Here is a 25,316-nt window from a genome sequence, read left to right on the forward strand (position 1 = left end):
CGTCGCTCTCGCTCGGTCCTTTTCTTTATACAGTCTATGCATGGATCTGAGGAGAATGTGTGTCCCGACATAGATTTGTTTGTGCTCATTCTGGATGTTACTCGTCTTCGTCACTGCCTCTCAATAAGGAGGATTTTGGTACTCGAGTCACATTTTTACTGAACACAATCGCAATAAACACAGTCTTATTTTACTCGATCCTTTTTCCAGACTGAGGTTGAGTTTGTTTTCATCCCTAACAGTTTGTTCTGCTCACTAGCTCCTCACAGTGGTCACGTGGTGTTACTGCGGCGTGTCCGTTCAGCTGATTTAAACAGGTTTGGCGCTGTTTTTCTACCGGTGGAGGCAGCACGACAGCGCCATCTGCAGTCCGACTTCTTCAGGACGGTATCGCAGGTGTGTGAGAGTAAAACGGCGCCCTCGTCCTGGTTTAAAGTCCCCTGTTTCTGTTGTCTTTTTAACTTAAACTGTCAGGTGGGAAACCGGGACGAGGGGCTTTTTTTTTACTCTCACACACCTGAGATACTGCGCTGAAGACGTCGGGCTGCGGATGGCGCTGTCGTCCTGCCTCCACCGGTAGAAAAACAGCGGCAAAACCTTTTTAAATCAGCTGAACCGACACGACGACGTGAAAAAATCGCGTGGCCACTCTGAGAAACGGCGCTAGTGAGCTGTCCAAACTGTCAGGCGTGAAAACAAAACTAAACCTCGGTCTGAACAAAAGAATCTATTAAAATCCATCCACAGAGTTTGGACAAACACAGTCTCTCCTGAACCGACACATTCCGCCACGGCTGAGCGACTTGATAAACATTTGTGAGGATCTTGTTGACTAAGACATACAATCTTTATTATTATTGTGGCGCAGGAAATGAGATGAGGGTCTGGGTGTTCCACTGTGTGAGCAAATGGAGACCTCACGTAACGACGCTCAGCTTTTAGTCCCAATAATCCCCCCGATACCGAAGCACAGCGTGAAAAATAGCCTCTTGTCATTTTGTTAAATTCAATTCGCTTAATAAAAATGCTAATTCATAGACACGTCCGCTCACAAAACCACCGCACCGGAGGCACACTGTACGGAAAGAACAAACTGAATAGCTGTACAGCAAATCTATGCCTCCGCCGCCGCCGCCGTCTTATTATATTTGAGAATGCGAGTTAGTCCCCCGCCGTCTGCATCGCGCCCGGCGGTGAGTACTGAGGGACTTATTGAGTTTGCTGCAGTGTGGAAGAAACATGCATGTGCTGCCGTGTCACGTCTGTGTGCGTTTGTGTGCGTCTGTGTGCGTTTGTGCGTGTTCTCCCAGTTTGGGGCTGTGTTTTTAATCATTTGTCTAATATATCCTGTCATTGTAGACTATTGGGGAGATTCAAATTACAGTGAAATCCTGGACTTGCATCTGGGCGGTATGTATTTCAAATCTGTCGCTTTCAACTAACCCTGACTGCTAACCCCCCCAAATCTGTCCCATCCCCGGTTTTACTACTTGACCTTTGAACCTTCATCATATCGACATGGATTGGCTGCGGTTTACTTTACTTTGCCCCCCTTCTCCTCTTCCTCGTTTTCCTCGTTTTCCTCTTCTGCCCATTTCCATCCTCTCTTTCTACTCGCAGGTTTCTGGTTCAAACGCGTAAAAACGTGAGACGCTCTCGTTCTGCGCTCAGCCTCGTCTTTGATCTGTGTAAATTTATAAATCATAAATGAAAAACTGAGTGAGGAACAACACAACACCAAGAGCAAACACTTTTATATATTTACTTTTTTTTTTTACACAAGCTCAAACTGAAAGTCGATCGCCGTCATGTCACTTTTTTAGCTTCGTTTTGATTTTGACACAGTTCTAAATTAAAGGACTTTGCGATTTTAGTTCAACTTGCTTTGCCAGAATGACACAATAACAAAATATATGACAAATTCTTACATTTTCAATTGCAAAAAATTCAAAATGTGGAGAATGAAACAAACTATTTCACTAATATACAAAAACTATGATCACACTATTTTCTGATCTGATCTAACGTCGTTTCCTCGTCACACACAGACCTGGAGTTGTGTTTTTTTGTTTTGTTCGCACACGTTTAACGCACAAACCTGCAGATTTACGCTGAGTTCTTCTCTTAAACTGAAAGAAAAGGCTCTGTTCCACCTTGTGATGTCATCATGTGGTGATACAGGAAGTGCTCCACTGTGTTTTTAAACTCCACACACCTTCATTTATAGAATCATTTGGATCATTTCAGTCCTGGAGTTGACTTGAATCTCGACTGAACTAAAGGTAAAAGGAGGAGTTCATTGTTCACTTAAAAAACTACCACTTGATGACATCACAAGGTGGAACTGAACTTGAGCTTTGGAGATGTTACAGACTAATAATAAATGAAACAAAACACAACTCCAGATCTGTTTTTTTGAGAAACTAACAGCATTAGAACATGGATTAAATCTCAAAAGAGTCAATTTTTCACCAGTAAACGTCGTAGTGTCACGTTTTCTCCTACAATCTCAGGGTTAATAATTCTCGATCGTTATGATAAACTTTGAATCCTTCTCTAACTGATTTCCTCTGGGCTTCATTCTGCTGCTGCACCTCTGCCCTTTGCTCTCAAACTCAGCTCATATCTCTCTAAACCCGCTCAGTTGCGTAACCTCAGTCGTACTAACGGTCCATGTGACTAGAGCAGAGTAACACTGTGCTTTTGTTTAGTGTTTAACCAGTTTGTTTTCACTGACGTCTTTGTTCAAATATGACCAGAAATGCACAAAGTCGTGTAGTTCAGACGTATCAGGCCTGTCACTGGAACAAACTTTAAAAGACGATGTGCAGTATTTTAAGATACAGAGAAACATTTTGATAAGTGATATAATTAAAATACTTTATAATAATAATAATAATACATTTTATTTATAACGCACTTTACATTTGAACAACAAATCTCAAAGTGTTACAGTAAAAAAGACATTAAAAACAGAAGACAATTAAAATTAAAAACAAGACAATTAACATTAAAAACAGAAGACGATTAACATTAAAAACAAGACAATTAACATTAAAAACAAAACAATTAACATTAAAAACAGAAGACGATTAACATTAAAAACAGAAGACAATTAGTGTAAAAGCAATAAAACAATTCCTCTGGATGAGAATCAGCTCCTCCAAATTCAAGGTCATTGTTCTTGAGCGGTTAAAGGTGGCGCCCTCTGCAGGTGCTGGAGCAGTTCAAGTATCTCAGGGTCTTGTTCTCGACTGAGGGGAGGATGGAGCGAGAGATTGACAGTTGGATTATCGTCTGTTGTGGTGAAGAAGGAGCTGAGTCCAAAGACAAAGCTCTGGATTCACCTCGGTCTGCGTCCTGTCCTCACCTGTGGACAGGAGCTCTGGGTCATGACCGAAAGGACGAGACTGGAGAGACAAGCTGGGGACGCCTTGGGGTCCCACTGGAGGAGCTGGAGGACGTGTCTGGGCTGGGGGACGTCTGGTAGTCCCTGCTTGGACACAAAGTAAACAGGAGAATGACCCAAGAATTAGCCGTAGACGTGACGTATTCTGCCCCCTACAGCTCAAATCTGATAATACAACTTAAAAATGAAATGAAAATAAATCTCCCAAATGTTCACACAATAAATAAACAGCTGCAGCTCCCAAATATTGAACATCTTAGTGTTTATCGTGACAGGCCGGTGTGATATTCTGTGTTGCATTTCCTCATATTTGACCAAAGCCTCGTTGTCGTTGTTTTTCTCCCTGATCCGACCGGAGTTTGTGTTGGACTTTTGAACCTTAAAATCACAAAATGGGTTTGATGATTCATTGTGTGTTTAACGTCTCTATGGTCTGGAGCTGAGTCACTCTTTTGTTCATTTTTGTGCCTATACCTTTATCCACCTTATTCCGGAAGGTGCCGCGGGCGCCGCCGTCGTCATCTGGGTTGTATTATTGCGTTTGGAGCTGCCGATCTTGACAGCGAATCAGTTCTGTACGGACGGCGAGGGCGTTTTACGGTTTCCTGGAGAATCGGGGGGAGTGTTTTCTCGTCTGTGCTCGGGAACGCCGCGCATTTAACCCAAACAGTCAACGCTATATCATATTTTAGCAAAGAAATCGAAGGTTAGTCGCGTTTACAAAAGTTTACGAGGTGGAATAAGGTCGGTTTTTCTTTTCACGATAATCTTTTGGAAAACTTTTGATTACTAACCTCATTTCCACTTGTGAATTTGCTCTTAACTCCAGGTGCATTTCAAAACATTGTAAGAAGCGTTTGATGGACACCTGACAGCACGTCGTTAGGTCTAAGAGTTCAAGCTGTTCAGTTTTTAAAGTGAAATTGTGTTCTCCTTGACAGGGTTTAAATACAGTACAATGGCACAATGGCACAAGGGCTGTTTCCTAAGAGTGTTTCTCGTGCGTGTTCTACTTTTGTACTCATTTTTATTATATCGCTGAGGGTTTTCAGGTACTTGCCTTCGACGCACTTCAGAAATTCAACTGATAAAAACACATTAAAGTGGAAAAATCTGAACCCGGTGCATTTCGTGGATAAAACTAGTGTAAAAACGAGCGACATGTTTGAGTTTTGATGCTGAAAAAAAAACACTTTTTAGCTGTTCTGAAGAGTTTTATTGTGTTTTGAGTGATATTAGAGCTAGTACAGGGCCACATCAGAGAAAATGAACTAATATTATGATTAAAATTACATTATATTGTCCATAAAAGTGTTACTATATGTATATGTATGTTCACTACCAGTCTAAAGTTTGGACACACCATCTCAGTCAGTGTTTTTTTTTACTTATGTTTATTACTTTCTATGAGGAATTATGTAAAAAAGAGAAAAAAATACTTATTTACTGTATTTTCTGCTCTGGAGTATAAGTCGCACCAGCCAAAAAATGAATAATAATGAGAAAAAAAACATATATAAGTCACATTTTTTGAGGGAAATTTATTTAACAAAATCCGAGACAAAGAACAGACATTTTCTCTTTAAATCAAGTTGTAATAATAATAATAAAATGTGGACCAACAGGCTGAATATCAGTACATCACGCTAACGTAACACATTTATATTTATTCAGCTCCATGAAGCACAGACAGAACTGAACACGTGTCTGGTTTGTTAACGTAAGATATTAACAGTTAATCACATAAATAAAGCAGAAAAAACAAGAGAAATGATTTTGTTTTAGTGTTTTTTTCTAATTTAAACCAAGTTCTTTTGGGTTTTTATTTGGTTCATTCATAGTTTGGTGCAAATAATCACAGAAATAAAGCAGAAAGTTCATCTAAACTTCTGACTGGTCGTGCACATTTACATTTCAGTCTAAGTTTGAGCATAAACCATAAATTTCCTTAGTATCAAAGTAGAGTTAGTAAAGTGTCACGATGCTGAAGTGTGGAGAGGTCAAACACTCGTCCGTCTCTCCTCCGTCTCTCCTCTGTCTCTCCTCCGTCTCTTCGAGCTCTGACAGGAGGTGAAATAGTCCAGGAGGTGTTTGCTAATTGCAGTGTAAGTCCAGATCAATGTTTGCCAGATCAGGCTGATTCTTTTCCCTCGGTGCAGTTGATGTTTTGGTTTATTTCCGCTCCCGTATCGACGCCTGTTCTCATCCCGGGGCTCGGCTCATCCCTTTCACCTTCCTCCTCCAGGTCATCTGACTTTTCTGTATCACAACATGGTTTTTTTTCCCCCTCTCACTTCATCCTCGTTCATCAATCCACCTCCTGTGTGTCTCCGAGGGGTGGGCGATATTGACAAAAGTGAAGAATTTGGATGTACGCGTCGAATTTCACTATAAATGTGTCAAAACATCCTCTGACGTTTTTAATTAGTCACAAAATATGAGTTACATTTTTAGATATTCACACTTTTTTTTTCATTACTTTAGTTTTAGATTCATAAAATGGAACTTTCTGTGACTTAAACATACAAAAAAAAAGATTAACTGCGTTTGTTTAGAGATTAAATAAAAAAAATAATTATGAAAAAAAAAATAATTAAAAAAAATGTGATAATGTTTGTTTCAACATTATCACAGTTATTATTTTTATTTTCTTACAATTTACCAGCTCATCCTGATGCCCCTAGTGACGATACGGTCAGTTGATATTTTGCAGCTGACGTCATCAACATTCTCTGGGAGTGTGATGCTAACTGGAAGCACTGCTCTGTCTGAGGCTCTATTAGACTTTAATCTGAACTTTATTTTAACGCAATCTTTCCAAAAAGCGCTCACTTAGTTCGAACTACAACAGGTGAGCCAATTTGTGCTCTTAAACAAGTTTGTCACACACAAAAGAACAGTCACACGCTAGCTAGCATTAGCCAAACATTTGTCAGTTAGTCGCCATCACCTTTTTTTTTTTTTTTTCGTTTTTTTTTTTTTTTGAGAATCACGCTCGGCTCCTGAAAACGAGCTGTTTAAATCCATTTTGTGTTTTTTTTTTTTCTTTTTTCTTGCGTTTTCAGACGATCTTAAAGTCGTTTCCGCTGACACGTGCGTTGCGTCTCCACGGTAACGGCCGAACATCCCACCATAGACATACATGACGTCGCCTCCAGCATGACGCCGCTGCAAACGATCAAAAAACATCTACAAAACAAACGCGCTCGCTGGCGTTGTTTTGTGCTGTCGGCGCCGCCCACCTCTCCACCGCCCACCTCTCCATCGCCCACCTCTCCATCGCCCACCTCTCCATCGCCCACCTCTCCATCGCCCACCTCTCCATCGCCCACCTCTCCGTCGCCCACCTCTCCGTCGCCCACCTCTCCGTCGCCCACCTCTCCGTCGCCCACCTCTCCGTCGCCCACCTCTCCATCGCCCACCTCTCCATCGCCCACCTCTCCATCGCCCACCTCTCCATCGCCCACCTCTCTCGTCTCTGTCCTCGCTCGTTTTTGTCTTTTTGTCCAACTGTGTTCTTCACGTCTGCTTCACTTCCCCCTTTGTCTTGTGTAAAAGTCGAGCCCGGCGAGGGGACATCCCGCCGAAGACCCGTGTCCCTGTGTCCCTGCTGGTCGCCTGAAGGTAACGTGGCCTCTGAACGGCGGCAGGTGTGGCCTCTGGATCTACGCCCCCTTCCCCCACTGGGACCTTCCCTTGTTGTTGCCCTGAACCTTCTGGTCCTTTAACCTCCTTTAACCCTTCGCTGCCATGTTTGCAGAACTGAGCACAGCACGTTTCCTGCCTGTTTTCATTTTCTCAGACTTATTATTATTTAAACCACATAAAAAATACAACAGGGGGAAGCATCTGTGTGATTTTTGTGGCATTAACGGCATGATTCTTGTTTTCCATTTGACCTCGATTTTATATGAAAGGTTCTGGGGCGTATTTTTAGTCTTCTGAGGGAATGAACCTACTTTGTGCCATGAATTAATGATGGATTTTTTAAGGTGAGCAAGTTTTTACCATAGACTGTGTAAAGAAGTGGACTGAGGGAGATGCTAACGCTACGTCAGCGAAACAAGGCGCCCGATTTGTCCGTTATTAATGTTTATATCTCGATTTACGGACAAAATAGTGACGTAAAAGCGCCAAAATAATCATCAATACGAACAATTAAGACCAAAACGATGAGTCTGACGGGCCACAATGGAGCAGGAAGTGCGCACACGATCACTTCCTGTTTGGAACGTAGCGGCTAGCACGTTAGCAGTGTCCATTTATATAAACAGTCTATGGTTTAAACGTGGACGGCTCAGAGGAAAGTTTGTGGTTTTGTGGACAGTGCATGGTGCGAGGAGGTGATGTTTGATATAAATATTCAGAATGTTCTGGGTTTGTTTTGGTCTGACGCTAACACGAGTTTGTGGAGATTGTGCGGTGGGTTTCTAATCTAAATGTTTGATCCCAGTTTTGTTCTGGTTTTGATTTGGGGCAGTGAACAGAGACTTTTGTTTTTTTGCCTGTCGTGATCCGTGCTCTTTTTTTTACGTTCGTGCGGGACTTTTAAAAGGTTAAATACAGAACATGACTCTGGCTGTGTCTGAATGTCCACAGTTTCTCCCACAGGGGGCGCTGTTTAAGGTCACGTCACGTTTAGCCTTGGCCGAATGTCCAGTGGGTGAGAAAATGGTGCACTCAAATTTTCCCACAATGCACCTGGAAATGTAGAGGGCGAAATGGACCATAATGCACCAGGAGAGACGCAGAGACAGCAGTGGACAGAGACGGAAGTGAAAGTGGACACGACATAAGTGGAGGGAGAGAGGGAGGAGAGGAGGAGAGAGGGAGAGGAGGAGGAGAGAGGGAGAGGAGGAGGAGAGAGGGAGAGGAGGAGGAGAGAGGGCAAAAAGAAGAGAGAGGGAGATAAGAGAGAAGGAGGAGAGAGGGAGAGAAAAGAAGAGAGGAGGAGGATAGGGAGAAAAGAGAAGGAAGAAGAGGAGAGAAGGAGACAAAAGTGGAGAGGGGGAGAGAAGAGAGGAAAGAGGGCAAAACGAGAGGTGAGAAGAGAGGAGGAAAGAAGAGAAGGAGGAGAGAGGGAAAAATGAGAGAAGATACGAGGAGGAGAGAGGTAGACAAGAGAGAAGGAAGAGGAGGAGAGAGGGAGAGAAGAGAGGAGGAGGAGGGAGGGAGAGAAAAGAGAGTGAGAGAGAAGAGAGGAGGAGGATAGGGAGAAAAGAGGAGGACAGGGAGACAAAAGAGGAGAGAGGGAGGGAGACAAGAGAGGAGGGAGGGAGAGAAAAGAAGAGTCAGAGAGAAGAGAGGAGGAGGATAGGGAGAAAAGGAGGAGAGAGGAAAGAGGGCAAAATGAGAGGAGAGAAGAGTTGAGGAAAGAAGAGAAGGAGGAGAGAGGAAAGAGGGAGAGAGGGAAAAATGAGAGAAGATACAAGGAGGACGAGAGAGGGAAGAGATGGATCAGAGGAAGAGAGAGGTAGAGAACAGAGGAGGAGGAGAGAAGGATAAAAGAGAGGAGAGCAGGAGAGAAAAGAAGAGAGTGCTTGAGAAGAGAGGAGCAGAAAGGGAGAAAAGAGGATGAGAGAGGGAGAGAAAAGAGGGAGGAGGAGAGAGGAGCAGATTGGATAAACCAGAGCTTCTGATTCTGAATAAAACTCTGAAATAAAGCGTCGCTGTGTAAAGTTGCTAGCGTTAGCCGCTTTAGCTCGAGCTGTTAACAGAGCCACAATTTCCACATCTCAGATAAAAAAGTGAATAATCCAGTGTGTTTATGTGAGATCAGCTCCACATAAACTCGTCTGATTATTATTAGTCCATAAAGACTTGAGTCCAATCTGATCATTATTTATGACACAAATCCACTTTTATCACAGTTTACACTTTACACTTTTTTCACCCAGAGTCACGTGACCTGAAAGTCGTGAGCCGTGTGTGAATCTGTGTGTGGGGGCGCTATAGAGTCCACTGAAGAGAGTGAGGGTCAGGGGCTGGGGGAGACATTCAGACACAGACATTGGCACCGCCTACTTAAAGCTACAGTATGTAACTTTCTGGAGAGGGCTCGTCACCTGCTTGATTCCAGGGAAATAGAAAGTTAAAACCACATTTTGGAACATTCTACATGGAAATATATAAGTTTCCACACTGTGAAAGATTACAGCCATGGGAACAACATGAAACAACACGGAAACGAGCAGAAGAAGGCCAAAGAGTCAGGTTTGTGGAGATGCAAGCCCGCTCAAACTCAGGTCACATTTTCACCGAGGGCAGAATGGTTTCTCTCAAAGGGCCAGATGTAACTTTAAGACAGTAATTAAATTTGACCAAATGTAATGTAAAATAAATACAACTACTTTTTAATCTGGTTAATTAACAGTTTCTATATTTATTACTCATTCAAGTATTAAAATATTGCACATGGATTTACATAGATATGAAAAAAGGTGGTGTAACTGTATTTACCTTGTCGTGGGCCACATAAAATGACACGGCGGGCCACATTTAGCCCACAGGCCTCGAGTTTGACAGATGTGTTTTAGGCACTCAAAGCACTTTACACACACACCGGTGCACACAGACACTGGGGGCGACGGGGGTTAAGTGTCTTGCCCAAGGACACGACAACAGTATTCATTTGTAGGGGCTGGATTCAAACCGCTAACCTTCAGATCAGTGGGCGAACGCTCTACCAACTGAGCCACCGTCGCCGCCAGTGCAAAAAAACACAACCGAAATGAAACAAACACACATCATTCAGCTAAAAAGTTACATAGTGTAGCTTTAAATCGCTGCTGTTAGCCGCAGTTCGCGCAGAAACGGGTTTATTTGGATTTTTCGTTCTGCTGTTTATCGTCAAAATTTCAGAGCGAGTTTGGTGACGGGCCTGTGCTCGGAGCCGCGGGTCTGAGCGTTGGTGGCGGTGAAACTTTAATTGCGAGCGCACAGTTTTTTGTTTGTTTTTTTAAATTTTGTTATCTGCCAACCTTCTGTTTTAGTCCAGCTCTTACCCCCTTTTACCAAAGACCCCCGAGTCCACAGCCAATTTGCGAGCGCGCGGCGTTCTGCTGGTTTTGTGCTACCGAGCCGCCGCCTCTGAGCGAGCGGAGTGTGTCACGCCGTGTTGAGCTTCGCCGTTTTGGTGTTTCATCGAAAGTGCTTAGCTCCACCTGCTGCAGCCTGATAATGAAAAGGCCGGGCACTCGAACAGCTCGCCGCGTCGAGAATATCATTATGTACGGACGCGGAGAACAGTGTGCGTTTTAATTGATTACGCCGCGGAATAAGAGCGTCACCTCGGCTGCAGCGATTCACTCTGAAATAAAAGAAACAAACCCACAGCAGAGGGTTTTTCCACCGCGTGGCATTTGACCTTGAGATTGTGGGTATTTTCTATCTCGATGTACGGTACGTGGGCTGGCGAGGACGAGCGTTAGCATATTTTTTTCGTCCTCTGCGTCTGCTGTTTTCACCGCCTCCTCCAAACAGAAAAACACCTGCCCTGGATCTGTACGTTTACACAATCCAAACTGGGTAACACAAAGCTTCGCCAACGCTTTGTACGTGAGAGTGAGTGTGTGCGCTTACATTTTAAGTTCAGAGCTGCGTGTCGATACTGTGCAGCTGATGTCATCGACGTTCCCTGGGGGTGTGATATGATGCTAACCGGAGGCACTGCTCGGTCTGAAGGAAGCGCCGTTTTCTTGAGTTACTTTACTTAAATCTGCCTGGAAAGAGCTGACGTAGCTGGAAGTACAACGGAGGAGCCGGTTTGCGCTGCTAAACACGTCTCCCAAGAATAAAGTTATAGTCACAAGCTAGTTAGCATTAGCAAACTGTTTTTTGTTGTTGTTTTTTTTGTAAATCAAACTCCCTGAACGCTCGGATTGATCACACGCTCCTGAAAATGTGCCGTTTAAATCCATTTAGTAGTTTTTTTCTTGAGTTTTCAGACAGTCTTACATGTTTTTTGGACAGTTTTTTGCTAATATGACCATTGTGTCTCCATGCTAACTGCTCGACAATCCACCCTAGACATGCACGTAGAACACCCCCAGCGTGACGTCAGTGCAAAGTATCCACAGTCGCGCTCTCGACATGGCTGTTTAAGTTTTACCGGGCGTCTGTCAGTCCATTTTTCCACCTCATCATCCCCCGGTAAGGACGCGCGGGCTTGGCTGTCATCGCCTGGTTTGGATCGGAGCGGCCCCAACGCCCAGCTGACTGTTCTGACCTTTGACCTTTGACCTCTGACCTCTCCAACAGGAATGGGCAAGAAGGACGACCCCAAGCTCATGCAGGAGTGGTTCAAGCTGGTCCAGGAGAAAAACGCGCTGGTGCGATATGAATCTGAGCTCATGATATTGTAAGTAAACGTTTTATTTGATGTTTGAATGATAACTCCGCCTCCTTCTTTTTTTGTGTATCTGTGATTGGTTGAATCCATCTGTCACTCAACTCAAACTGACACACCCACTTCTCTGATTGGGCTCGTTATGTTTCGAGCATAAAAAAAAACTCAAAATCACAATAACATTACAGTCTCACGTCACAGGAATCAGATCACACGTTTTTATCATTAAATCAGAAAAGTTCCGTACTGTTCGTCTTCGTGAGGTTCTGCGTTTTTAATTTTAAACGTAGACGCCGATGGGATTTGACAGGAAATGGATGTGATACGACTGATGTGCTCTAAAAAGTCACCTGGGACTGAAAGTGCTCAGGGCTTTCACATTTGTGCGTTTGACCCGTCAGCAGTTTGCTCAGAGATTAGATTTGACACACTGCACACACACACTGCACACACACACACACATACACACACACTGCACACACACACATACACACACACACTGCACACACACACACTGCACACACACACACACCCCCACACGGAATAAATGGTTTCTGTGGTTGAAGGAAAACTCGCTGACTTTTTTACGCTTCACCTGCCGCAGCGACATAAGCCTCATGATAATATTTTGGGGCTCAGTGTTTATCATATTTATAATTTCTTTGCGATACTAGTGACATTTTTGACATTTTTTTGTAATAAATTCAGATTTGAGCTGTAGAAGGTTCATTCTGTTGTGTATTTGTTGCAGCTCAGGCCTTTAAAATCAGGCCTGTTGTGCTTGAGTCTCTATGGTTCTCATTTTGTTATAATTTACACATTTAAATCACAATATTCATCTAAAACAACTTCATAAAAGAAACAGTTGAAGCTGATTTCAAGTTCATAAACTGCAGTGTCCAATGGAGCTGACGTAGCCGTAAACGTAAGAAAGAAAAGAAAGAGGCGTGTAGCTGCAGCGCCCCCTGTGGACAGACGCACATCGCACTAGAGCCGCAGATTTTTAAAAAATTTGGACCAAAATGACGACGCGACGCTGCAGAATCCGACGAGTATGAACGATTAAGAAAATAAAACTGGAGAAGGAAGTGACGTCACAGTGGGCGTGTCACAGTGGGCGTGTCACAGTCATGAGAGAGGAGACGAGAGACAAGGGAGGAAATGAGACGAGAACGAAGAAACGAGAGAGGAAACGAGGAGATGAGAATGAGGAGACAAGAACGAGGAGACGAGAGAGGAGACAAGAACGAGGAGACGAGACAAGAGAGGAGAGGAGACAAGAGGAAACGAGGAGACAAGAGAGGAAACGAGGAGACAAGAGAGGAAACGAGGAGACAAGAGAGGAAACGAGGAGACAAGAGAGGAAACGAGGAGACAAGAGAGGAAACGAGGAGACAAGAGAGGAAACGAGGAGACAAGAGAGGAAACGAGGAGACAAGAGAGGAAATGAGGAGACAAGACGAGAACGAGGAGACGAGAGACGAGAAGAGAGAGGAAACGAGGAGACGAAAGAGAAGACGAGAACGAAGAGGTGGGTGTGTACGTCACAGTGGGCGTGTCACACTGGGCGTGTCACAGTGGGCGTGTCACGGGGGCGTGTCACAGTGGGCGTGTCACAGGTGGAGGTGAAAAAGGGGAAAGAGGCAAAATGGCGTCTTGAAAATAGTGGATTAAAGATTAAACTCAAACATGAATCAGTCCAAATAAAACTTCAACGAGAAGAAACGACTGAAACATCGATAAACGTCTGAAACGCCCATTTTACAGAATAGATCTTTAAAAAAATTATCCATCTTTGTTTTTGATATAAAGAAGCTTCAATATTATCGTTTATCGCGATATTTCTCAGTAGTGATTTAAAATGTGTTGGCGTGACGTCTACTGTGAGGTGAGCGCTGGAGTTTTTTAGTTTTTTTTTTATTGCAAATATCAAAATACGACAAAATTTAACCAAACATAACGTGACATTCTGTATCAAATGTTTAAATTTCATCAACATTCACATTACGATGCTAACTCGACGCACTGCTCTGTCTGAGACTTTGTTAGACTTTAATCTGAGTTTTTTTTCAACACAATCTGACCAGGAACAACTGACTTTTTTTTTGCATTTCATCTCCATGGTAACTGATGAACATTCTGCCATACACACACATCCACACACCCCCAGCACGGTGTCACTGCATCAACGAGTGAAGAAGAACGTCAAAATCTAATGTACAACTGCGGTAAATGGACTAGAATGTACAAAATGTAAAGCTTTAGTTCAATAAATGTGTAAATATCATGATTCTGTTATATATTTTTTTGCGTTTTTTTTTAGCATTGTGATGTTTTTTTGGGTTAGATGTTTGTTAATGAAGAAACGCCAAACCCAAAGAAACGTTTAAACACCTGTCTGTGTTTGTGTGTTAGCGCCAGAGAGCTGGAGCTGGAGGACAGACAGAGCCGACTGCAGCAGGAGCTCAGGGAGAGGATGGCGGTGGAAGGTGAGTGTGTGAATACTGATGAGGAGGCTGCGCTTTAAAGGCCCGTCACACACACTCTGATCTGGAGTGGTGTTTCATTCTCACACGTTTAACACACAAACCTGCACATTTAGGCTGAGCTCTTCTCTCAAACTGAAAAAAAAAACACTCTGTTCCACCTTGTGATGTCATCATGTGGTGATACAGGAAGTGCTCCACTGTGTTTTTAAACTAGAATCATTTGGATCAGGCATCAGCACAAACCGTGGCTCTTTCATCCTCACACTGTGGCTCTTTGTGGCTTAGGAAAATAAATGATAAGTATTTAACTGAAGTGTATTTTATTATTATTATTATTTTATTATTTTTCATAATCGTCACACTCGCAGAAGCCCGTACACTCACCAAAACGCTGTGCATTTATAGAGACTTTCCCCGACACCGACGTAAACATGAATAAATCTGCGTTTGAGTCGTGTGGATGTTCAGACCCACGTTCGTCTCTGAGCAGCTTTTCTCCACCATGAACTATGTGAAAAACAAAGCTCAGGCCTCACAGACACAGACACAGTCCTGAAACATGAAACTTCAGACGCAGACGCTGCAGAGGGTCAGGAGCAGACGGACATTAACCAGAGAAAACAAACATTTATGCAGAGATTCAGCAAAAACTATAGTTGTTTATGTAAAGTGTAACAGTAAAAAAAAACAACTATATACACAGTGTTATCTTCATTTTAGATCAAAAAGTATTTACGGCTCCAGTGTTTTTTGTTTTCCGTGGAGACCGGGTCCAAATGACCTCTGATTTAGATAATTACAGTCCTGGAATTTCCACTTATCTCGACTGAACTAAAGGTAAAAGGAGCTGTTCACTTGAAAACTACCACCTGATGACATCACAAGGTGGAACGTCGCGTTTTGAGCTTTGGAGATGAAACAGACTAATAATAAAGTGACTCAAACGTGTGAGAATGAAACAAAACACAAGTCCAGGTCTGTTTTTGAGGAGGAAACATCTTAACGTGGCATAAACCTCATGAGTCCATTTTGTGTCATATCGCAGCTTTAAGTGTCCGTTCTGTGCTTTTCAGACCACTTGAAAACTGAACAGGAGCTGGCTCAGGAGAAGCAGATTCTGAATGAGATGTTGGAGGTGGTGGAGCAGAGGGACTCCTTAGTGGCTCTCCTAGAAGAGCAGCGTCTCCGAGAGAAGGAGGAGGACAAGGACCTGGAGGAGGTGATGCTCTCGAAAGGATTCAACCTGAACTGGACCTAAAAACACAGATATTACACAGTGAACTACCCTCCACCGCACACGGCCACGCCCCCACAGCCCTCCGCTCCACTCCAACTCTGAGAAGTGTCTCTGAGTGCCACACCTGAAGCACTGAACGGTCCAGCTCCTCCTCGACTCCTGCAGCTTGAGTTCAGTGGAGACTGTTGTTTACGTGTCCACTGTCCCAAGGCGACTCTGCTTAATCATTTTGCAGTTTTGTCTTTTCTTCTTCTATCTCTCTGTGGGAGTTTTTGAAGCCTCTGGAACACAGAGGATTCTGGGAGAATGTTTAAAGACTTGATTTGTTGGAGAATGTCTAAAGGGAAAGATGCAGTGAAGTCCTGCTGATGTACAGCCTTTGTAAAGAAACGTGCTTCTATGTACAGTTGTTTTTGCAGGTCGGGCTCGGCAAAAAGAGGATCCTCTTTTGACCTTTAAAGACCGAAGCATAAATAACGTTGGTTCAGAGCTGGAGGCCGGCGTCCAGTTACAATTTCACATTTTTAAGTTTGTTGTTTTCGCTGAAGTTGCCTTTATTTTTGTCAAACTGCATAGAAACGAACCACACGGCGATCTGAAGTCACACTGGTCCTGACTGTACGGAGTCGTAAAGATACCAATGCATATTATGTATTTATTCACTTTGTTTGCTTTTACCAGATAAACACTTTGTGTATTCACAGGAGAGAGGCCAGAATCTCATTAGTTTGCGTTTGTGCAGACCTCCAGCCCGTCAGACGCTGCATGTCAGAGGCTGCAGGTGCACACATGAATATTATGTTAAGACACACAAAACAAACGTGTGAACAGGAGCAGAGCAGCTCCTGTGAGGGGCTGTTTATCACTTTGACAACTAATGTTTACAACTTATTGTTCATGTTCAAAATAGAGTTTGCGTTCTCGGTGTCGGCGGCAGACGTTAAATAAACAGCGGCAGAAATAATTTACTTTGGAGGAAATGTCTGCAGCCGTTTGATGCTTTCGTTTTGTGAGTCTGATGTTATTAACGGAGAGAATGAAGTTCAGACTCACTGCTGTGCCACAGGACTTTATATATTTACACACCACAAACACTATAGATGTACATCATGGACTGTTTATATAAGTGGACAGAGCTAACCTGCTAGCCATCGCGGTCCAAACAGGAAGTGATCATGTTGCACTTCCAGCTCCATCGACTCTGTCTCTGCTGCTTCAGACTCATTCTGGTCTTAAATGTTCGTATTAACCCTCTACATGATCCTGGGGTTTTTATTTCACTATTGTGTCTGTAAATCAAGATATGAACATTAATAACAGACAAATCAGGTCCTTCTTTCCCTGAGATCTCTCCCAAATCAGCGATACGGGCGGAAAGGGGCGTTTCCTTCAACCACCTGGCTCCTGATTGGCTCTCTCGTTGCTATGACACTCATGGTCTTCACCTGCTCCGGCCTCGATGAGCTTCATTTGGAGCTGAAGCTGTGGTGACGTCGCACTCAGTCACTTCTTTACAGTCCGTGCTCTACAAACACTACAGAGTTTTACCGTTTATAATCTCGTGCTGCAGCGTCACTCAGAAACACGTCCAGTTTAAACCAGTGTTAACCCGCTTCACGACGATGCCTTTTTACCGTTTTATTTTCGTCTCATTTCGTTGGTATCAGTTTGTTTTTAGTCACATTTCTCACTCTGTGTTTTTTTTTCTTTGGGATTTTTTTTTTTTTAAAACAGCGACTCCAAGTGCGGTTCTCAAAAACTAAAAATATCAAAAGTGGAATGTTCAACGTTTGGGGCGAAATCAAATCAAACACTTTAAACCCCGCCCCCTCGCCGCTCCACGTGCAGAGACTTGGTTTAAGCTGTGAATACGACGTTCAGATGATTTTAAGGGTGTTGTTTTAGATTGTGTGAAATACGTTTGAAATGACTGATATTTATTAACGTGTGCAAAACTGTATAATATGTAAAGAAAATGAAGTTAATTTTTAAAAAAGGTGTGTCACATGACTTATGTAAACGCTTCATGTAGCTCGGACGCCTCGGGGTCATGGACGTGGACGCTCAAAGGCAATAAATCAATGCAGTTCTCTTAAGTCTGACCCGCTCTTTATTTATGCATCTTCATCTTCATCTTCATGTTCTTCCTCTTCTCCCTCTTCTCCGGGGGCGTCGGTCTAACCAGTGACTCCCAGACACGTCCTCCAGCTCCTCCAGTGTGAATTTTTGTCCAAAGTTTAAATAAAATAACAAATATTTCACTATAAAGACGCGTTTCAAATAAGATGTTACTTTGTCCCGTCACAGGTTAAGATTCTTCTACTGAAAATACAAATAAAATGTGCGGATTCTCTGATAAAATTAGATTAAACCTGTTCCACCCGTGCACACAGACACTGGGGTGACGTGGGTGAAGTGTCTTGCCCAAGGACACAATGACAGTATTCAGTATTTTGTCAAATTTATTTATTTATTTGATTGGGACAGTGCGTTTTAATGAACAGACATGAACGTAACACACGATTATAGACACAGGATCATCGTCCCGAGGGCTGGGGTCACATTCATTCATCTGTAGGACCTGGAATCGCACCGGCAACCCCTGGGCCAGTGGATCTCTCCGCTCAACCGATGATGTTTACGTCAGGAGTGGGATTTGAACCACCAACCTACAGCTCCGTGGACAAACTCTGCAAACTGATGATACTTTGCAGAAATTCAGGTTCTTTCATTGACTATAAATAAAATGTGTGGATTAGATTTGAATAAAAAAGGTTATTTTTATAAAAGTGACATCAGTGTTTCTCAAACTGTGGTACGTGCGCCCCCTGCAGGTGAGACTCAATCAGTGCGTTGCCTAATTTAGAGTTATTTTGACCCACTTTTTACAAGATAAAGGATCATTTCATTTAGAACTACAGTGGAAATGATCCGGTTTAGTCCGAGATTAGACCTGAGTTCACACATTCACACACACACTGGGGTAAGTGTCTTGCCCAAGGACACAACACCAGCATTTATCTGTGGGAGCTGGAATCGCACCTCCAACCCCTGGACCAGTGGATCTGATGTTTATGTCCGGAGCGGGATTTGAACCTCAAACCTCTGCACCACTGGGCAAAGGGTTAAACTGTTGTTTGTGAGACTCAGGCCACGTGACTCTGTGTGAGCGCTGATTGGCTGCTTGTCTTTTGGGGCGGGACTAGTGAAACCCTGTGATGTCATTGGTTTATAAGTTCCGGAGACTTCAGGGGTGAAAAGTTTCGTGTTTTTCTGCAGAGCTCAGAGGATTTGGCTCCAGATTAAGTCAAGATGAGCGCGTCCAGTTTGAGAGACTGTCAGGTGAGTCACGGACACTTTAAAAGAACGAGAACGAGAACGAGATTTACACCACAGACTGCGCACATTCTGCACAAACTGCGCCGGACTCTGCGCCGGACTCTGGGCCTCCTGTCACAGCTGCGTCTGGAGCTCAGACTCTGACCTGCAGCTTTTTTCTTTGGAGGGAAAGTCAAAAGAGTCAAAAGAGTCAAAAGAGTCAAAAGAGTCAAAAGAGTCAAAAGAGTCAAAAGAGTCAAAAGAGTCAAAAGAATCAAAAGAGTCAAAAGAATCAGAAGAGTCAGAAGAGTCAAATCTGCTCCACAAACACAAGACATTCAGGAATGTTACATAAGACAAGATGATAAGGAACATCAGGACTAAAGCAGGACTAAAGGAGGACTAAAGGAGGACTGAACCAGGACTAAAGGAGGACTAAAGGAGGACTAAAGGAGGACTAAAGGAGGACTAAAGGAGGACTAAAGGAGGACTAAAGGAGGACTAAAGGAGGACTGAACCAGGACTAAAGGAGGACTAAAGGAGGACTAAAGGAGGACTAAAGGAGGACTAAAGGAGGACTAAAGGAGGACTAAAGGAGGACTGAACCAGGACTAAAGGAGGACTAAAGGAGGACTAAAGGAGGACTAAAGGAGGACTAAAGGAGGACTAAAGGAGGACTGAACCGGGACTGAACCAGGTCTACATCAGGAGGCGGGACACATGTGCTCGTACTTCCTGGTTCTAGTCCTGACCCGAGCAGCAGTGTTCTGGTTGTTCTGGTTGTTCTGGTTGTTCTGGTTGTTCTGGATGTTCTGGATGTTCTGGATGTTCTGTTCTGTTTCTCGTTTGGAGAGTCCAGAGATCAGGACGTTACAGTCGTCTAATCTACTGGACACAAACGCAGGATAAGTCTCTGAGTCTGGTTTTGACAGTTTACCTTTGATTTTTCACATGTTTTTCGATGTAAAAAGCTGCAGATGTGACTGATTTGATGTGTCTGTTAAAGTTCATTATTACCTCTAGATTTCTGTCCTGATTTGAAGGTTTTAGAGACAGAGACTGGAGGTGACGCTGACACTTTCTCTGTGTTTCTGTGACTTGAGTCTCGTCTGAGTTTATCTGGAGACGGTGTGTTACATAATCTGTGGTAACGTTGTCGTTGTCCTTCAGGCCTGGAGAGCTGAGGGTCTCTCGATGTCCACCACGAGCAACGAGGCCTGTAAAATGTACGACGCTGTTCTGACTCAGGTAAAGTCCCACAGCAGAACACCAGCCCTGCAAAACAACTGCCCCACGCCGCCCCACGCCGCCCCACGCCGCCCCACGCCGCCCCACGCCGCCCCACAGGTGTCGCCTGTACGCAGTAAAAGTAAAAGTAGTAAAGAATGAGACCTAAGTAAAGTACAGATAGCCAAAAAAAATACTTAAGTACATTTATCAAAATCACCACATTTGAAGCTTTAAATCTGCCTGAAATACTTTGACTTTTTACTCTTTAAGTTCATTTTAATACTTTTACTTCTGTAGATTTTTTCATGTGGTACTTTTACTTTTACGTGAGTATTTTTTTGCTGTAGTATCTGTACTTTTACCTCCGACTGGCAGAATGACATCACTGCATTCTCCGTCCATGTTCTTCCTCTTCTCCGGGGTCGGGTCGCGGGGGCGGCGGTCTGAGCAGGGACTTCCCTCACCCCAGACGCGTCCTCCAGCTCCTCCTTCGCCACATCAGACCGACGCATCACCGCAGACGCCGATCCGACCGTCAATCTCACGCTCCATCCTTCTCCGAGATACTTGACCCTGAGATACTTGAACTCCTCCACTCGAGAACCGCGGCCTCGGGTTTTAGAGGAGCTGATTCTCGGCGCTTCACTCTCGGCTGTAAACCGCCCCCGCGCCCGCGACCCCTGACCGCGCCGAGAAACTCTATCCGTAAATAGAATATAACACATAAATTGTATTGGATTTATGTGTTTATCTTCACATTCTAGGGTCTGAAATCCAGCGATCAGTGAGGAAATGTGTTTTAATGATGTATTTTCTGAAGTATTCTCTCGTTTTGCAGTACGTGAAGTGGCGCAGTGACGAGACGCTGGGCGGGTTTGAGGGGTGTGTCTCTGCTCTACACACGGCCGACCCCAACTTTGGTAAATGTGCTATTGGCTCATCTCCGTGTGTGTTTGAGCGTGTCTAAGTGTGTGTAAGTGTGTGTACGTTTGTGTGTAAATGCGTGTACGTTTGTGTCTAAGTGTGTGTAAGTGTGTGTTTGTGCACAGACTGAGCACAGAACGAGTGTTTATCCCGTCAGTCGACTCTCAAACGTTTACACAGAGATGGAGCGTTTACCTTTAAACTGCGACGGAACAAGTACTTTTTGTTACTTAAGTAGAAATACAGAAACTGGAGCAAAAATAAATAAAATACTCAAGTAAAAGTATCACCTGAAAATATTTGCTTTAGTAAAAATATTAAAAGTACCTGTTAAAAAATGTACCTAAAGAGTAAAAAATAAGGTACAGGTTTTAAAGTATTTTCAGTATTTTCTTACAAAGCTTCAAACGTGTTGATTTTGAGATGCAGAAAGTGTTAAATTTTTGGTTTTAATCTGAGAGTTTATTTTAACACGTTCAGAATTTGAGCAAAACTAAAATATACAGACTTTTCTGTAAGTCTCAAACTGTTATTAAAAAAAATACTTTAACTTTTCAGTCCTGTTTAAAAATGTAGTGTAGTAGAAAGTACAGATACTGCTCTCAAACATAATGAAGTATTGTATTGTTTTTTTTGTTTTATTTTATTTTACTTTATTTTTATTTTGTTATTGTTTTATTTTTATTTTTTTTATTTTACTTTATTTATTTATTTTTTATTATTTATTTATTTAGTTTTTAAATGTATTTATTTCACATGTATGGGGTTCACTTAAAGCTCATTTCACAAATTAATCCTCATATAAGCTCAAAAAGGAGTGAGAAGAGGAAAACTAGAAGAAGTAAAAGTACCCACAGTCAAATCTAAAGTACTTTTACTGCTTGTACTTTGTCATATTCCGTCTCTTGTCGCCTCATGATTCAGTCTCAGATCAGCTCTGCTCTAAAATCCAAATAACAGAAGAAGATAATGCGTCTAATAAAAATACAGCACCTGTTCTAAGCTGATTACGTTCATTAATCCACTCGATCTTTGTGTGTTCTGTTTCCTCTCGGATCATTTCGTTATTTAGACGATTTTGAACAAATATAAAACTGCAAACGAGCGACTCAGGCCTTTGTTTTAGTTTAAAGCCAAAACTATCGTCCTGAACGTCTCTTTTGTCTCTGTGTGGAGCTCAGATCGTCAAAACGACCGACGCTGTTCTGGGTTTGAAGCGGCTAGAAAACAGAAAAGACTCTGTTCCACCTTGTGATGTCATCATGTGGTGATACAGGAAGTGCTCCACTGTGTTTTTAAACTCCACACACCTTCATTTATAGAATCATTTGGATCATTTCAGTCCTGGAATTACTGACAATCTTCTACTGAACTGAATATAAAAGTAGGAGGAGTTAACAAGAAAACTACCACTTGATGACATCACAAGGTGGAACAGAGCATTTTGAGGTTTGGAGATGTAACAGACTAATAATAAATGACACAAAACACAACTCCAGTCTTTTTTATTTAATCAAGACGCGTTTATTGTTTTCAAATGATCAAAATCAATCAAAAACTAATAGAACCAGAACAAATAAAACAAAAACTCTGCAAATATAAAGAAAAAGAACAAAAGGTAAAACAAAACCCCAAATATTTATACTATATTTATATCTTTTTACAGAGCTGGGCACAACTGTAGGAAACGGCCCCGTGTTTCTCAAATACATTGATATTTAGATTGAATAAATACCTTTTTTTTTCTCGCTTTAGACAGAACGTGACCTCTGTGACCTCTGAGCGTGACGGAGGGTCAGCGTCTTTACACCTGAATAAAATCGCTCGGCGTGACATAAATACTGTAACACAAAAGCCAAACTATATTTTTTTGTGGCACTAAAATGTACAAGATCCGACAAAACGGCAAAAACGGCCAGTACAGGGTTTGGCTCCAGCTGAAGATTGAATTAAAAACGTTCCTGTTGAGCGTGACCAGAACATGTGACCAGAACATGTGACCAGAACATGTGACCAGAACATGTGACCAGAACATGTGACCAGAACATGTGACCAGAACATGTGACCAAGAGACGAGGCCAACGTTAAAGTACATGGAAGACGACCCTGGAAATACGCTATCAATTCAAAGTTGTACGTAGATGTAAGATGAAGTTAAAATCTGTAACTGGACAAATCGTTGTAGGACGTTGAAGACGTTTGTCCAAGTCTCTTCTTCAGTTCTGGTCAGATTCCTGCTGGACACTGCCTTATATCTGCCTGAGGGGAGGGGCTAACTGTCCGATTCAGGCCTTAACGACCCTGATGTTGTTCTTTTTGTTCTGGGTCTGAGGGTGGAGTTGTAGATGGGGACAGGTGGTGTCTCAGGCCTCATTCCTGTTTAATGAAGGATCGTCTTTCCAAACAAAAATAGCGTCTTTAACTCTCCTCTCAAACCATTTCTTTTCTCTGGCTCAGATCTGAACCTCACTCTGTTTAAAGTTGTGGTCAGTGTCTTTGAGATGGAGATGAACAGCAGACTGTGGTCCTGAGCTGCTCTCTCTCGTGTTGGTTCTTTCTTTTATGGAGTGTTTAGTTTCTCCAGTGTGACGCTCACTCTTCACTGAATGGAGGAGACACATGACTTTGTTTGTGTCTTGGGGTTTTCTCCTTTTGGATGAACCAGTTTTTCAGACTCGCCCTGTGTGTGAGGAACTGAATTAACCGATGGCGAGCGCAGAAGGAGGATGAACAACTCCAGGTGTGTTTTTGAGGAGGAAACACCATTAGAACATGGATTAAAGCCACAACAGTCCGTTTTTCACTCCTTTGCATTGACATTGACTCTGTACAGCTGTAATCAAACATGTAAAAGTAAAATTAACAGGCAAAATTAAAGTTCTTGTGTGTAACTTCCAGAAGATAGCTTTTTTTTAAATATATATAAATATGTAAAACAACAGAAGAACCAGACACAGAGTAAAACGCAAATAAATTGAACCAAAAACCATCCAGACGGTGATTGGCAAACGTCCACATCTCTCTCCGCTGCCAAGTGCCTCCATTTTCAATTTCACACAGAATCTGTTCTTTTCCCGTTTTATAAATATACATTTTCTCTCCGTGTTTCCGGCCCTGACTCTCGCTCCGTCTCATCCATCTCCATTTTTTTCCTGCTGCCAAAAGTTCACTGTAAAAATTCAACTGATGATTGAGTCACTGCCAAAGTTTAAGTCCCAGATTCACACGATCGAAACGGAGGAGTAAAGTACTGTACTTAAGTAAAAATCTGAGGTATTTGTACTTTACTTGAGTACATTTTACAGTGTGTACTTTTTACTTTTACTTCAGTACATTTAAGAGCAGTATCTGTACTTTCTACTCTAGTACATATTTAAACACGACTGAAAAGTAAAGTATTTTTTTATTATTGTTTGAAAAGGCTGAGGTTTATTTTTAACACGATCAGAATTTGAGCAAAACACAAATAAACAAATAAAAATCAGCTCAAAATAATGAATCTGTTTCTGTTGAACCAAATTCAGCTCAAATCTTTATCAAAATCTCCACATTTGAAGCTTCATTAGACTCAAAATTGGCACGAAATACTTTTACTTTTTACTCTAAGTACATTTTTAAACATGTACTTTAATACTTTTACTCAGGTAGATTGTTTCATGTGATACTTTTAACTTTTACTTAAGTAGAAGTACAGATACCAGAGCAAAAAAATACTAAAGTAACATGTCGTACTTTTTCCTCGTCTGGTTAAAGATCGTTTCCCCTGAGCCGCTCGTTCTGCTTCAGTTTAAATCCACACGATTCTGGGACTGGACCGTGGAGCGTGACACACCGTCCTCGTCCTCGTCCTCGCCACCGTCTTATTCAGAGTAAATTACCGTATTTTCCGGACTATAAGTGTCATTTTGTTCAGTTTGTACCAGTATCTACTCCTCCTGAACCACTCAACATTTAAAATATCAACATTACACTCATTTAAAAGACAAACACTCAACAAAAATGACACTAAAACAAAATGGTTTCTCTTGTTTTTTCTGCTTTATTTATGTGATTAACTGTTAATATCTTACGTTAACAAACCAGACACGTGTTCAGTTCTGTCTGTGCTTCATGGAGCTGAATAAATATAAATGTGTTACGTTAGCGTGATGTACTGATATTCAGCCTGTTGGTCCACATTTTATTATTATTATTACAACTTGATTTAAAGAGAAAATGTCTGTTCTAAATTTCCCCAAAAAATGCGACTTATATATGTTTTTTTCTTCATTATTTTGCATTTTTTTGCTGGTGTGACTTATACTCCAGAGCGACGTATAGTCCAGAAAACACAGTATAGTCTTTAACTTATTTACCTGAGAT

The 25,316-nt window shown here is 42.4% G+C and overlaps 2 protein-coding genes across 2 annotated transcripts in view; both read left to right on the plus strand.

The window, feature by feature from the left end:
- The window catches only part of mical3a (microtubule associated monooxygenase, calponin and LIM domain containing 3a), a 109,139-nt gene extending 91,552 nt beyond the window's left edge, over window positions 1–17,587 (plus strand). Inside the window, exons 45-49 of the mRNA XM_055222518.1 lie at window positions 1,360–1,410; window positions 6,968–7,033; window positions 11,669–11,768; window positions 14,172–14,245; window positions 15,319–17,587. Of these exons, the coding sequence (XP_055078493.1) occupies window positions 1,360–1,410; window positions 6,968–7,033; window positions 11,669–11,768; window positions 14,172–14,245; window positions 15,319–15,503 (476 nt within the window). The 3' untranslated portion in view covers window positions 15,504–17,587. The remainder of the gene's footprint in view (window positions 1–1,359; window positions 1,411–6,967; window positions 7,034–11,668; window positions 11,769–14,171; window positions 14,246–15,318) is intronic.
- Window positions 17,588–18,689: 1,102 nt separating this feature from the next.
- ttc38 (tetratricopeptide repeat domain 38) overlaps window positions 18,690–25,316 on the plus strand; it is a 37,630-nt gene continuing 31,003 nt past the window's right edge. Inside the window, exons 1-3 of the mRNA XM_033968710.2 lie at window positions 18,690–18,824; window positions 19,971–20,048; window positions 20,869–20,950. Coding sequence (XP_033824601.1) covers window positions 18,795–18,824; window positions 19,971–20,048; window positions 20,869–20,950 — 190 coding nt within the window. The 5' untranslated portion in view covers window positions 18,690–18,794. The remainder of the gene's footprint in view (window positions 18,825–19,970; window positions 20,049–20,868; window positions 20,951–25,316) is intronic.

Source organism: Periophthalmus magnuspinnatus, chromosome 6 (genome assembly GCF_009829125.3).
Source record: "Periophthalmus magnuspinnatus isolate fPerMag1 chromosome 6, fPerMag1.2.pri, whole genome shotgun sequence".
Classification (NCBI taxonomy): Eukaryota; Metazoa; Chordata; class Actinopteri; order Gobiiformes; family Gobiidae; genus Periophthalmus; species Periophthalmus magnuspinnatus.